The sequence below is a fragment of the Pseudochaenichthys georgianus genome, chromosome 23 (genome assembly GCF_902827115.2).
Source record: "Pseudochaenichthys georgianus chromosome 23, fPseGeo1.2, whole genome shotgun sequence".
NCBI classification, from domain to species: domain Eukaryota; kingdom Metazoa; phylum Chordata; class Actinopteri; order Perciformes; family Channichthyidae; genus Pseudochaenichthys; species Pseudochaenichthys georgianus.
Window position 1 is genome coordinate 20878215 of NC_047525.1, and position 15377 is coordinate 20893591.

Sequence of the window (15377 nt, forward strand, 5' to 3'; positions counted from 1 at the left end):
TTCTCTTTTAGTATTTAAAATGAAAACACACTTTTCGTAAATATTAAGTAAGTTAGCTTAGCTGTCAACATGTTTATGTTGTAACATAATGCCTGACTTCATATGTAAGCACAATTTCACATGTAGCCATCAAGTGAATACTCGAAACACCTTTACAGGTTTATCAATTTAGAAAAAGTCAGAAAAGTTCAAATATCAGATAGACAGGGTTTCAAACAAACGTGTGGTTAAGGTGAGCTAGCAACCTACTAGCTAACTAGCCAGCACCAGCAAATAGAACTAGCTAACTAGCCAGCACCAGCAAATAGAACTAGCTAACTAGCTAGCACCAGCAAATAGAACTAGCTAATTACAGGGAGAAAAATCTACAATTGCTCGCAATAAATGATATGGCTGCTTTTGTTTCCTTCTGTCTTCCGAGTGGTAAATCAACCGCCATTTTACTTTTAAACTATGACTGTAAAAAGCATAAAAGCTTAACATTGATACAGCAAGAGTCTGGCAGTTTTTCTTCCTCTTTGCCTCTTCACCTGGACCATAAATAGGGAGCAAAGCAGTCTGCTGAAAATACATTTGTCACAGACAGACCCTGTGTTGCTAAATGTCTATCACCTGTGGCTGTTGGTCACGAGCAGACCGTCTGGCTGTCCGCTGGTGTCTTCGCCATCCTTGCCCTTCATCCTCTCCTGGCGTGCCCTGCGCCTCCTCTCGCGGGCAGCCTCCTCCTCGTCATCATCATTTCTCGCCAACCTGAGGGAGACAAAAGGGAGGTGGTGACATTAAAAGTGATTTGAGTTTTCTTCAGCTTCAACTTCTTCTACCCTTTAACTTCAGAGTAGGAATCTTTAAAGTCGACGACTCCTTAAATTTGAGCTTTTCTCTTCTTCTCTCCTATCAAGCTAACCTGTCAGCCGTGCTACAACCTATACTTCTTACCGTTGCTGCAGTTTTCTGATAAATTGATTCAAATCTCAGTCTGCAGACAGTGGTGAGGACAAGAGAGCCAGAGAAACAGTGTCTCAAAGGTTTGTGTTCAAAGTTTATTTTTCAACTCAGTATTGTATTAACCCTAACCCATGACAACACAAATATAATTGTCCCGTTTAATTGCTTTCACAACCTAAGAATGTGGGAAGGAATATAATTGAAGAAAAGTCCAACCTGGAATATCTTTGGAAGAAAGATTTCCTTTTTTATCCTTAATACTATGCATAACTGATCAGACATTCAGTAGATGAAGCAACATGCAGTTTCTAAATGATCATAGTTAAAACATATGTTGTATTACGCAGCGTCCACACGGCAGCGCGCGTTGAAGCTTGCCGGTGGGCGTGTCTGAAGCTCGACCAACAACCAATCACATGAATCTCCCGCCCCGGACACACAAGCACACGGTTTGATTGGCTAGAGCTTGTACTAGCATATGATTTGATTGGTTGACCCTTCCGTCGAAGCTTGAAAAGTTGAACTTTTCTCAACTTTTGAAGCGAGCAATGGAGGCAAAGCGAAGCAATGGAACCACAATGCAGTTCGGCAAAGCGTGACTTCACCCCATTCAAAGTGAATGGGAAGCAGCGTTGAAGCTGAACGCACGCCTCCGTGTGGACGGGCCGTTAGACACATAGGATTTTAAGAACTGCGCCTTTTTATTCCCCCATCTTGCCCTGCTATTAACAGGGAGAAATCCATTGTAAAAACAAACCGCCCATATCCCTAAGAGAGCAAAATCCAAAGCAAGTGGATTATACATGTCTCTATTAAATGCAGTGGTTTAAGTAAAGGGTGCGGCTGCATACAATCATCAACACAGCTCCATTGTTCACAGTGAAGTTGGCTAGTGCGCTACTGTATATTTATGTGCTTATATTGGTTGAAAGCTAAAAGTTGAGGCCTTTCTCTGGAGCAGGGGTGGCCAACCAGTCAGAGGTTAAGAGCCACATTTTGTCTATGTTACTGCAAAGAGCCACATCAAACACACAGTCACTGATACCGCTTGTTTCAGTTTTATGTTTTCTGGAGACAAGATTTCAACCACGTCACTGATGCATTTTTGTGGCATTGGGATATATATTTTTTAAATCCTCTGGAGCAGAGAGAGGAGCTGTGGATTATTGATTAATGCATCAGTGTTTCTTAGGGTCAAAAACACTAAACTCACAACTTAAAATAAAAGCGTTTAGTTTATTTAATAAAAGAGCACATGTTCAATGTGAAAAGTGACAGTAGTTATAGATTATTTGCAATTTGGTGCTATATATATATATATATATTAAAAAAAAAAACACCTTCAATTTCAGGCGGGGCGCAGCGCCCCTCCAAGACAATGGTAGGGGAAACACTGGATAGTGTTTAATCAACGATAGGTTTTCCCCCCCTCAAAGGTGATTGGTTCACTGCATCGCAGGTATTATTGTGATTGGCTCTTGGGCCACATCAAAATTAGACGCGCTGTCATCCTCTCATACTGACACCTGACACCACACATACACACGTAGGGAGAGCCGGGACGAAAGTAACACGGGACGAAAGTAACACGGGACAAAAGTAACATGGGACAAAAGTAACATGGGACAAAAGTAACGGAGCGATTTTATCCGAGCCCAAACAACTTTGACCGGCTAAATTACGTCAGTATTATCAGCATTCAATACTTAACAGAATTACTAAATATCAGGTTTAACTGTCAGGAGTAGTGTTGTCACGATACCAACATTTTGGTTTTGATACCAAGTCAAGAATTGCGATTCCGATTATTTTTCGATACTTTTCTTTAAAAAAGGGAAACAGTCTTAAATGTAATTATTGTGCTTTATACAATTAATACATTTCTTACAGACAGGCCTCGTGGTGTCCGTAGGAGGCTTGCCCTCACTGTCAGAGATATAGCTAAAATACATAAAAATGTCGCTTCTGGCGTCTTTTTTGTCAACAAGCCGAGGCGCAGCAGCAGTCGCACTCCCACTTGCCGCCATGCTTCTCGTTTTCTCACATGCTCTGGCAGCTAGCGCGTGCACGAGAGCAGGGAGGCACTTGAGCGTGCTTGAGAGGGGAGGGACTGCAGGCACGGCTGCAGTGCAGGGATTGGAAGCAGAGCGCTGAACACACACGGCTTTTATTAAAACGGCGCTTTCTCACCGGAGTACTTTCCCCCGTCATTCTTAAAGTACTGTACTAGCATCCCTCCTCACATGCTCTCACTAGTCTCTCTGCTAGAAAGGGCCGGTGCCGCACAGCGTTTGGAGGCAGGACCAAACCATTACGCAAATAGAGGGGGGTGTTCGATGCTTTGGATAATTAACTTTTGGAAGAAAATAAGTTGAATCATAAGTTTAGTGAGTACATCATCAATATGACGTTATATTAATGTTAATTATTGATGTTTGATGAAAGGTTACTTAAACATTTTTTCTTAATGTTCTAACATTTTTTGAGGCCCCTGTCAGTCACGGGCCCTTAGAATCATCCTAACTTTTCACCCCCTTACGGAGCCCCTAGTACCGATACTAATGAAATGGAGGAATCGTAACGTTTTTAAAGGCAGGGTATCGCGGTATACCTTTCAAATATCGGTACACCGTGCAACACTAGTCAGAAGTCAGTGTCTCTCCCCCAAACTCACAAATATAACATTCAATATGAACTGAAGAGCCGCATTAAACTATGCAAAGAGCCGCATGCGGCTCGAGAGCCGCGGGTTGGCCACCCCTGCTCTGGAGTCACTCTGGGAAATTCAGAATGTGAAATAGAAGAAGGCATGTTTAGGGGAATAAACTACATCCAAAAAGTAAATTAACAAGACTACATTTGGTGTATTTTTCCAAAGTATTAAATCAGTTCTGCTGTGTTTCTGGCCACCTGACATCCATGAACTCAGCTCCATGCTTGATCTGTGTCGCCCCGACTGACCTTTACACTCCCACTGCTAACCACATGCCTAGCTACCTGACATCACAGCGCCTCCTTTGAGGTCAGCCAGCGAAGCGTGCTATTGCATGTTAATTGCAACATGTGTGGTGAGCCAAGCTGCTTGGGTTTATGTGAGGTTTTACAGCTTGTGAACAACAATTTCCTTCTTTCTTTCCTTCCCCTTCACTGTTCTCTCTTCCTCCCGTTTCGTTCTCAGATGAGGAATGTTGTCAAAACAGAACAGATGAATCTGTCAACGCCCAATCTGGACCTGAGGGACATGACATCGGTGACATCAGGCAATGATTTGCACATGTATTTGTGCTTGGTTCAGATGATTCAGGATGTTTAAGGGTAGAAAACTAGTATAATCAATAATAATTAGACTATTTATAGCCTTACAACCTTTGTTTAGTCCACTTTGTAACAGACAAAGGCTAAGATGTAGCAAAACAAAGAAGAAGTATAAGTTCTATATACGTTTTGTAACGAACAAGCTATCAATTGTCACTATGGGTGTAAATCACAAGTTTACTCACTTTACAAAAATACCACAATCTGGTATATGCTGATATCAAAAGGTCTGCCATGATAAGATTTCAACTTGAATTAATTCAGGGGTCTGCGATCAATATGAGGTATAATATGCCCATTTAAAACAAGTTACATTTATATTAACTGCCAAAAATAAACTATGAGGGGTCTTTAGGAAGGAGGTGCACACAGTTGGATGGACCATGGGGAATTTCAAAATAAAGGTGTATCTGAATAATGATGATATGTATTGATGTTTTCGCTTTGCATCAATGATATTGGATTGCTGGTCATCAGATCGATACACGGATTCACACGCAAACACGAGTTCATGATCGGTCACACTAGACAGTAAGTAAAGCTGTGAGTATCAAAGTGAGAAGGGTTTAAGAAATAATTCTACTTTTTGTTTTGTTTTTAAGAATAAGAACGTGTTATTTCTTCTTTTTAAAAGTTAGAGTCTACTTTAAATCTTTATTCTTCCCCCGACATCTACGTCTTTTTCAATAACCTTCAAACTCTCATACTTTCCGTGCAGTAGACAGTACATTAACTCTTATTTAAATGTCAGAGCGAAATGTTTTTCCTGTAAAAAGAAAATGAAGAAAACGTGAAACAACTGTCTTAACTCCCAAAAGAATGCGCCATCCCAGGAACGGCACCACCAAATGTCATGAGAAAAAGACGACAGCTAAAAATGGAAAGCTGTTGGTGACGACGACAATCTCAGGGTTAAAGATTCCTCAAAAGGAGAGAAGAACAACCTCCTAAAAGCTGAATTAGCATTCCTGTCGATCACAGCATTTGCTAGAGACACGTACTCAACCAAAGGCCTGATTTAATATCCCTTTCCTTGCCTAGGCCCCAAACTCTATCAGCGTCCTGACACGGAAATATGGGGAGAGGTGAACGCAGGGAAAGGGAAAGGGAAAAAGAAAGATTAAGTGAAATGGAGAGTGAGGATAAAAAGGAAATATAAAGCGGGGAAGGAAAGGGTGTGCACGAAAACTGCAGATTTTATTATTTTGCTGCACAGACTGATTTGTAGTCACACTTCAAAACTTCAGGTAGAATCGAATACAGACGCCACTTTCTTGGGTGGCTGAGTACAGTATGTAATGAAAGCAAATTGCATAGTATGGACTGACAGCTAATATGTACTTCGGCTATGTTACAGCTGAATAGGAAATTAAAAGACTAGCTACACATGTGTAGAAATTCCTCTCTTTTTTTTGCTGCATAGTACAGTAAAGCTGCTCTAAGCATTCACAAAGCAACTGTCTGCGCGGACACGAAACATTGCCATCAGCGAGCCTATTAGGGAGTCTAAATATTATCTTTGCAGCGAAATATCTCAGAAATGTCAGTGAAAACAATTTGGGAAAAGCCCATGAGAAAATACTTCTTCACCCCTCCTCAAGAAGAGGGACAGAGGGAGAAAAGTAGAGAGGATGATCGAAAAGAAAAGCTGCTGTGAACAGAGGGGAGGTGAGGGAAGGGGGAGAGGGTGGGGGCTCCGCAGAAATGCTGACCCATTCCCACGCTGGCCTCTCTGGGCTTTTTCCCTTCCTACGGCCGGCCCAAAGAACCGCAACGTACCCCGTCTGTCTCCCTTCCCCACCCTCCATCTGCTGGGCCGACCCATCATTCTCATTTTACACTTTTTGCAGGGAGGAAAATCAAAAATGTCCTTTCTGTGATTTAGAAGCGGACACACGTCGTCTGCACGTCCCTTCTCTTCCTGGCAGAACCAACAGGTTTACGACGCAGGGTCATGTTTGGAGCGGTCCATTCACCCGGGGCGGGGAGTGTTTGGCACGGCTCATTCACGGAGGATGGGTGTTGTTTCCTCGGCCCTTCCTGGTCTCTCAGGGGAAGGGGGCAGCACAGATGTAGAGGAAGAGGAGAAAAGGGAAGAAGAGAATAGAGCAGTGGCCGGGGGAGAGGAGGGATGCAAAGGGAAGATGAGAAGAAGGAAGGTTAAATTGGTAAAGGAGAGTGATGAGAAAGAGGAGGAAAACGGGTTAAAAAGTGGACATTTAAACCGTACACAAAGTTGTGGGGGTTGTGTGCGTTTTTAGGGATTTTTCTTTTTAATTGTTTTTCTTGTAAACTAAGCATTCTATCACTGTTAAAAAAAAAAGACTATTTCAGGCACATACCCCTCGGTCACTGATTGACTGGGAACATTCCACATCCATGTTTCCCTCTTTTGGTAAAAAAAGAAAAAGGCAATCGAAACATTCCTGTGTGTTTCATGAAACAGAAACGTCCTTTAGCACTGATGGTGAGCAGGGGAGCCGAAGAGCAGGGGAGAGGGTGAGAAACGTCGGTAGAGCAGAACAACCTGTGTGTGTGTGTGTGTGTGTGTGTGTGTGTGTGTGTGTGTGTGTGTGTGTGTGTGTGTGTGTGTGTGTGTGTGTGTGTGTGTGTGTGCGGCTTTAAAGAATAGAACAAGAAGTGAATTGAAGCCCATAGCGCACCTCTATATCAACAATATTGTACAACTATAACTGAGGCTGATGTAAGACAGAACAGGGAAGGCTGTTCTCTCTCCAGACACACACACACACACACACACACACACACACACGCACAACAACTCACACACACACACCACTTAGTTGTCGTTCTGAAGTGAATGGAGCTTGTCAAACCCTCATCACCTGACGTTGATTCCAACACACACAAGCAATTTGCACGGTTAACTGAATGCATGCACTAGTATTTTGCACGTTTTCAGAGACTGACACACACACACACACACACACACACACACACACACACACACACACACACACACACACACACACACACACACACACACACACACACACACACACACACACACACACACACACACACACACACACACACACACACACACACACACACACACACACACACACACACACACACACACACACACACTGTCCCAGCATGTAGGAAACAGCTCATGGAGACCTGGCCAGTAAACACTTATAATAGCCAGGAATTTGGCATTTCTTCAGCAGTTATTATATGGCCCCACCACTCTCTCCGTCTCCTCACAGCGTGCTCAGTGATGGTTGAATGGAAGCAGGCCAATGAGACAACATGTGGTTTTGACTAGTCCCACCAAGAGAGGCATGTAAATATTGATTGTTTCAATATATTGGCATGAATGGAAACAATGTAGAGATGTAATCTTTTATCAATAACAGGAGCGGCGTGTCGTCTGCCAGCTTATTGCTGCTCCGACCAAATAAACAAACTCCTGTAGAGCTGAATACGTAAAAGTCTGAGGCGCTTACAACTCTGGCTCTTTCTCACTCTCGGTCCATTTCTCCTTCGGTCAGTCATCTCTTCCTTAGTCTGCATTTTCTGCCAAATTCCATGTTCTCAGTGTATCATAAACACTCCGAAACGGCATACATATTTCTAGCAGCAGGGGTTTATGGGGGATGTTAAGCTATGAAACATAACAACGGCATTAACCTTCACTTCAATCAGCTATTTAGAAGGCATCTGGGGAAATGAGGCATTCAAGTCTGAAAGGGAAAATATGCCAAGAGGGAGAATATCGCAAAACTGTTACACACACATTAAGATATTCAGGTTCCCAAAGGTATAGATAAAGTCGCTATGGAAATAGTAGGTGCGTATGAGTAAGTCATATTAAGTAATATAATATAAGTAAGTAAGTAATATAATCATGCAATATTTTTATTTCTAAATGAAATCTAAGTCTACCTGTAACGAGACTAATGACGTTCCATTCAACTCAAAGAAGCATTTTAGCATATTTTATTTTCCGTTCACCTTGAAGGCAGCTGTTATCAGTGAAAAGGATCTGATAAACACACCTCAACTATCTACCGAGCACTGACAGAATTACTAACTTTCTGGAGAAACATTTTAACGTAAAGGAAACATTTCCCTCAAGAGTTGGTGGAGACCAAAACCGAGCTAAAAGTAGACGAGTATTGGACTCTCATTTGGATGAATGACTTAACCCTGGATTTCATAACCAAGTATATCTCCTTAACAAGTTTTGGATGCTGCAGAATTTCTTTTATACAAGAAAGGTTATTTTACCTTTACATCTATGCATTCAGCAGTGGTCAGCTTGTTTCTCCTCAGTGATGGAGTAGCTGGCAGATACATCAAACAGGTGAGCGACCTTGCTCGGTATCAGCATCCACATCAACCTCGTCGTTAATTGGAAGCCGAGCTGCAGCCCACATGGAGAGGCTTGAGTGAAAAGGCTCCATTAAATGCCTCCTTGGCACCCCATGTATCAAGATCTCGCAATAGAAAAAAACCCTTTTTACTAGTTTTGATTACGGCACTTGCCGTGTTACCGCTCAATCACAAAGCTGAAATGAACTTTCGCTTAATCAATTCCTCCCATTGAATCAAAGGAAGTTCACAAGGCCGCGGTATATCGGAGAGAAAATTGGAAAGAGGGGCGGGAGGGCGCGATTGAACATTCCCACTTAAAGGTCATCTCTTTGCTTATCAGATTTCTTATCAACCTGTTTTTGCCCAGGTCGGGGAAGCCAATATTTGCTGAGTGATGCTTTTAAAGACCGAGGGGAGGGTCTAAGCCGTTAAAGCTGGCGCCCTGTTCCGACTTGGCATGAACATCAGTGCACTGACAACCGGAGCCTCATTACCCAACAGCAGCTTCACACAGCCAAAGATCTTAAGTTCTGTGGCTCCAACTACAAATGAATCCATTGTAGAAAAGTGACTTCCTTTAAACACTTTCTGCTTTACAAGATCATTGATTAAAAAATACTAATCTGCAGACGTGAATGACAGACAACCAAACGGGTCTTACCGCTCGGCCTCCAGGCGCATCTCTTCTCGTTTCTGCCTCCTCAGCTCCCGGCGCTGCTCAAAGTCCATTTCCTCCATGATTGTGCCCTGAGGGATGACATCACCAAACACACACATGTTGATTTGCTCACTTTCAGGAAGGCAGAAAGGAAGGAAAGGCGAACATGCATTCATTTAAGCATCCTGAGAGGGCTGGAATACTTGTTGAACAAAGCTTACGTTCTCTGATATCTGGGAAGTACTGTATTTGAAATGACAATTCTTAAATAATTAAAAATGTAGATTTGATTCTCGATTCAAAATGCCTTCACACATGGGACGTGGGTATTTCAGAGTTACCGGTACAGCCTAATCACAGCTGTGTTATATTCCTGCTAATGCAAATGCAACATCCTGCTGCTGTGGCTTCACATTTAAATCATTTTTAGGGCAAAACATGGACAGCTTTTATTGTACAGCAGCCACAGCAAAGACGATGCAAACAGTTATTCTTCAAAACTGTCATTTTGCACGTATTTTTTATCAGCTTTTCATCATTTTCTATAATTGAAAAGAACAACAAAAAGTTGAGGCTCAATGAGGGTTTGCCGTTTCATTTAACCACTGTAAGCACGGTTGTTGCCAAATCGACGAGGCATAACATCCTAAAGATAATAACTTACTAACGCACGGTTCGCATCAGAAGTGTGTGGTCGTGAACATGTCCGTCTCAGATGCAAACTGCCTGAGACGACACCCAGAAACGTCGGTGGACAACAGGAAGAGAATGAAAGAAAGAAGAGCAGAGAATCCAACTGAGGATGTTAACTCAATCAGTTAAGAACAACTCTCACTAAAAATACCCCAGTGGGTTACGTGACTGCACTGAGGACTGACAGACCACCCAGGAGCTGTGAGCCTCCCATCATCCGTCCTCACACTAAACATGGGGCAAACGAAGGTGCATTGGCAGTTTACAGAATAAATAGACTGTTGTGTTAAGATCCTTTGTGGGGATAGAACATGAAAGTGGCAGAAAATAAGATGCTTGAGAGGATCATTTGAAGAAACAAAAGGAAGACTGTCATACCTTGAATTCAAACACAACCTTCACACCTTCACACCATACAAGTGTCTCACAATGCTCTCTCCAAGCAGACAAGGCTACAAGGTGAAGTAAGAGTCTCACAGTCCGGCCTCAGCTGACAGAAAAGGCAAATGCCCGTTCCCTTCCCCTCCCTGCTAGTCCCTCCCTCCATCCTCCAGTGACCCCCTTCCTTCTTTCCCTTAGCCTTGCCCCCTTATTCCCTCCCTCCCTTCGCCGTCTCCTCTCCCTATCTCCACTGCTCACTTTTCCTGTTCTGTGCCCACATGTCAGAGCTTGGCTAAACTCTGTTCTCGGACGTGACTCGGCTCTTGAGGCTAGCTTCCTGTGTGCTACAAGCGTGCTTTTCCCCCGTGCATCTGCACACGGGAAAGGTTGAAAGAGAGCCACTTCACACATCTGTATATAAGTATGCATGCACACAGGCACGCAACATTACGGCGTTTGTGTGCATGCATTCACACAGAGCAATAAGCATACTAATGAGAATGTACACACGGACAGGAAACACACAGAGAAGCTAAAAGGAAAAATGCATGACTGAGGAATCCTACTCCCCCTCCCCACTGCATCTTCTCACCCAGTCCCCCCCCCCCCCCCCCCCCCCTTCCCTATTTGAGCCTGTACAGTAAACACAGCTTCGTCTCCCCGCTATTACACTGTAAAAGCCACTGTGACTCGGAGGAGGGAGAGATATTTTAAATACCGCAAAAATGCACTCTGTATGTTTAGATGCACTCTGAGTATTATTCGCGAAACGACAGGGGAGGTGGGGGAGGGGATTTAATGCGGGGCTATACAACCGTAATTAAGACGAAATGAGCGCAATAAGTAAAACCGACAAGGCCTCCAAACATCACCAATCTAATCACATACTTCCTAGAAGCAGCGACGTCAAGGGAGACAAAGTTATTAGCAACACAAGCACGGCGGCGGCATGTACATTTGCAGTTATTGTTGCAAATAATGCGTGATTTATGCAGAGGAGGAGACCGCGTTTGCATTTGGTGTTCAGGTTTGTTAGAAGAAAAAAATAAAGAGTTATAGATCGTTTAAAAACATGCCATTTACAAAGTAAGTTAGAATGAAAGTAGGTTTGCGATCGCAGCGGGCCATATACGCGAGTTTACATGAATCATAAACCCGAGGTTATTATATTTGATTTATGGCGTCTGAATAGGGCTGTGAAATGAATGCAAGAGTGAATGCGGCACAGTCACATTGTCTCGTCTCCACGTGGGAGAGCACCGGGAAGAAGAGGAAGCCTGTGGCTCGCAGACAAGGCCCTCAGTAAGACGTAGAAGTGTAACGGTTGTGTATATCACTGGAGGGACCACCCGCACTTTGCAAAAGCTAACAGAGGCAGAACGAGAGAAAGACAGCATTCCATAACGTTGAGCAACCTGGAGTCGCACGTTTGGGACTTTTAGCCTGTCTTAGCATGTCCACTGTAAAACCTCTTCTTCTGCCTATTACGTTTTGACCATTTGTCAAACCTGCATCCATACATCCTGCCCTCACTTCTCATTCTGTCTCTATTGACTCCCCTCCTCCACCTCTTTCTCTTCCCCTGCCTGCCCCCACTTCTACAATGGCTATAATGACACATTTACCAGTGAAATTACTACCTGTCGAGACTGCCAGACCCTGGCACAGAACCCGGTGACTAAGTGCCAGCCTCTTAAAAAGCCTTAAAAGCCGAGTTGATATTATCCTGACAGCCACTGGGATTACACCCCCCATATAATGCCTCTATCTTCTCACGAAGTCTTGGGTTAAAAGCACCAAAACAATGGGCCCCTATTGGACAAATGAGGCACGAAGTAGATCAAGCAGCAGTCTGGGAGTAAAGCTGAAGAATGGGCCAGCAGAACATCTATTTTTGGTCTTTGGTGAAATGTTCCTAACGCTGGTTTTGCATTCTTCAAAGTGGAGCTTTTTGGTCAGATGTTGTAACTGTGATCAGTCAGAGCAACCATCCCCTCACCACCTTAAGACAAACACATTCATCTCCACATTATGGCTATGGAGCTATGCGAGGAATGCTTCTATTTAACGTCTGATTTTAGCAGAGGGGACTTGAAAGAGCCTCCAATTACTGACTCAGATGCCAGTTAAATACAACTCCTCATTTGGAATTTCCTTTGTGTGCAGTGACGGTTTTAGTTGCTGAATAAAAGGGAATGAATGTGAAGTAAACAAGTTAAAACTAGCTTTACGCACCCTGTATGCTTTCGAGCTGTGAGGTTGGCAAAGAAAGGAACAATGGTTACTTGTTGCAGCTGGTGGTTACAAGGATTAGTCACAAATCAAATGTATTTACTTTATATTGAAGTGACTTTTATGACAGTAAAATAATACCTGCTACGTTCTAGTCTCAAACATGTTGGAATACAAACCCTTTTTTATAAAGATTTTACATCAACCCTTTATTGACTCTATCCTCTTAACAGAACATGTCTAAAGGCAGAACTCACTGAAAGTCAATTGATGCTTAGACTAGTGCTTATTTTGCTTTTTAGAACAATAGGTGTACTTCAAAACGTATGTGCATTTGAGCCAGTCTACAGCCATGCTAACAGCTCTGTGCGGCTTTGCCTGTAAGCCAAATGCCACATTCATCGAGCTATAATGCTTACATGTTAATGTTAGGGAGACCTATAATGTTAACAATGTTCAGTAACAAGCACTTTTTTACTTGTTATTATCATCTAATGCCACATTCCCACTGACTTGCCCGCTCTACTCGAATAGACTTTTTTTGGAATAGTACATGGAATTTTTTGGTACCAAAGTTTCAAGCAGCTGAGCCGAAGAGGGTTGAATCAAAACACCACCGCCCTCTTGCCCCTTTCACACCAACGCTCGGAGCCGGAGCCTGAAAAGTACTGGTTTTTCCTGTTCACACCGCAGAGGCGCCGCCTCTTAGCTCCGGAATCCGGTTCACTTCCAGCTCCAAAAAATTGTCGGTCTAGAGCAGGGGTGGGGAACCTTTTTCCTCTCAAGGGCCATTTCAATTTTTACAATATCCTCAGAGGGCCATACAAGTTATTGACCTCTGCTTAAAAAAACTAAAATCACAGCACATTCATTTCATTCTGTGCAAAGAAAAAGCAACCTCTTAATCCAGATATCTCACCATGACTCGCGTATGCATGCACGTGCAGGGTGTGGCGTGCTCCCCTGGGAAGATTTTTTTTTAAATGTTGAAGTTAAAAGCATCAATCTGGTGCACTTTGAGAGCAACATTAGGAGATCTATGGACACATCTCTCAACACCCAAACACAACTGTAAGCGGATTTTCTTTTAATTTATGGATATTTGACAAATCACTCCCCTTTCAAACTGTATTCTTCTTTATTAATAACTGTCATATAGTATTTTATACCTGTTTACTTTATTCTCTTATTTTTTTTATAACTATAATGATCATATAAAGATGTGCCTTTACCTCACTGGTTGTAGAAAAAGCTTCTTATATTCGTTAGCATAGCTAGCTAACCAGATGCTAATGATAACAACACAGTTATTGACTGTCTGATCAGTATGACAGATGAGCAGATCGCCACTGGGCTTTCAACTAAAGACACAGCCACGCAGAAACTGCGGCATGTGTATGGACTTATCGGTACTGCAATTTCTGAAGTGCTGGAGTGGCGTTCTGGTGCTCTCCGTCACTGCACCCCTGTCAGTCGAGACATATACCACGTGATGACACGTTAGGCTCGTGTTGTGTTCAAGGACCCTGACCTTGGCCAGGAAAAACAGGCACTCGCTTGTTTAATTTTTTTGCGGTCTAGATTTCTTTAATTTTTTGCGTGTGTTTATAAATTACCTCGAGGGCCGTACCAAATTGTCTCACGGGCCGTATACGGCCCGGAGGCCGGAGGTTCCCCACCCCTGGTCTAGAGGCAAGAGCTTCGGAGCTAAGAGGCGGCGTCGCTTACGTCTCTCTTACGTCGAGGCGGGGGCAGGGGCAGATTCGTCGTTGAAGTAGATGCTGAAGACCACAAAGAAGCATTTCGCATGTGATGTTTGTAAAGTTCCAAGTAAAGTCGTCCCTTGTAAAGTCGTCCAATGCCTTCCATTTCGTTTCGTAAGAGGATAACCAAAGCGAACAGCGCTTCAATACAATCGGCCATTGTTGTTGTTGTCGATGTGAGGGATTTCCGCGCGGTTTGGATTGTATGAAGCAGGCACGTAAACGCTGACGTCATGATGCAGCAGCAGCAGCTCTGGGCGGTGTGAACAGAGCGGGAGCAGAAAAGGGAAACCGGAGCTGAACCAGAAAAGCTCCCGCTCGGAGCTAGAAAGGGAAAAGCGCTGGTGTGAAAGCCGCATCTGATTGGTCAAAGAGAATTGTCAATGATAAAAAACCGAATATCCTGCACAATCCCCTAATTTCCATTAGCAGAGCCTGAGTCAATAGTGATATCAATGCATATATTTATAAAAATGGAAGTCTGCAAATTACAGCGTAAAATTATGTAGATATTTCTCTCATTGGTTTCCAATGAATGGATTCAGTGTTGTGTTATTACCGTAGTTTTATGAGGCACCGCTACGGCGATAAGCTAATCACCCCTGCTACATTAAGAAAAGTGAGCATCGGTTACCCAACAGTGCCAACAACAAGTCTTCAGTTAACAATCGATCGGTACATGAACCCTTTAAAACATGAATGCTGCATTATGAGAGGAGAGGAGGATTTATATCTCCAGCAGCAACAGAGCCACAGCTGTCCAGGTGTCCAGGTGAAGAGAGGTATTCCAGTTATCTGGAATGTGAAGGTAACACGGACACAAAGCCCGGTCTTTCTAGTCATTGCATCAATGGAAGGAAATATTTCGTCCACCTGCTATGGTTGGTATGTTGAAGAAGTTTCCCTATTTTACCCGTCACTTACCGTTTAACTTTCAGAAATAATATGCTGCCGTGGAGGCTATAGCTGACACGGGAGATGTCAAAGCTATGTGAAACATGCCTTTTGTAAAATGATACACAGAAATAAATTGAATAAGCTATCAT

At 43.2% G+C, this 15377-nt stretch overlaps 1 protein-coding gene across 4 annotated transcripts in view; it reads right to left on the bottom strand.

The window, feature by feature from the left end:
• Positions 1-15377, bottom strand: part of cald1a (caldesmon 1a) — a 57565-nt gene that overhangs the window by 22432 nt on the left and 19756 nt on the right. For 3 of the 4 annotated variants that reach the window (XR_004554457.2, XM_034112329.2, XM_034112331.2), the window contains exons 2-3: positions 9266-9351; positions 613-750 (exon numbers count right to left, since the gene is read on the bottom strand). Coding sequence is in view for 3 of the 4 variants with exons in the window: in XM_034112329.2 (XP_033968220.1) it covers positions 613-750; positions 9266-9342 (215 nt within the window). In the remaining variant the exon portion in view is untranslated. Of the gene's footprint in view, positions 1-612; positions 751-9265; positions 9352-10333; positions 10464-15377 lie in introns of those variants that run through there. The other variant, XM_034112330.2, reaches the window with a different exon arrangement.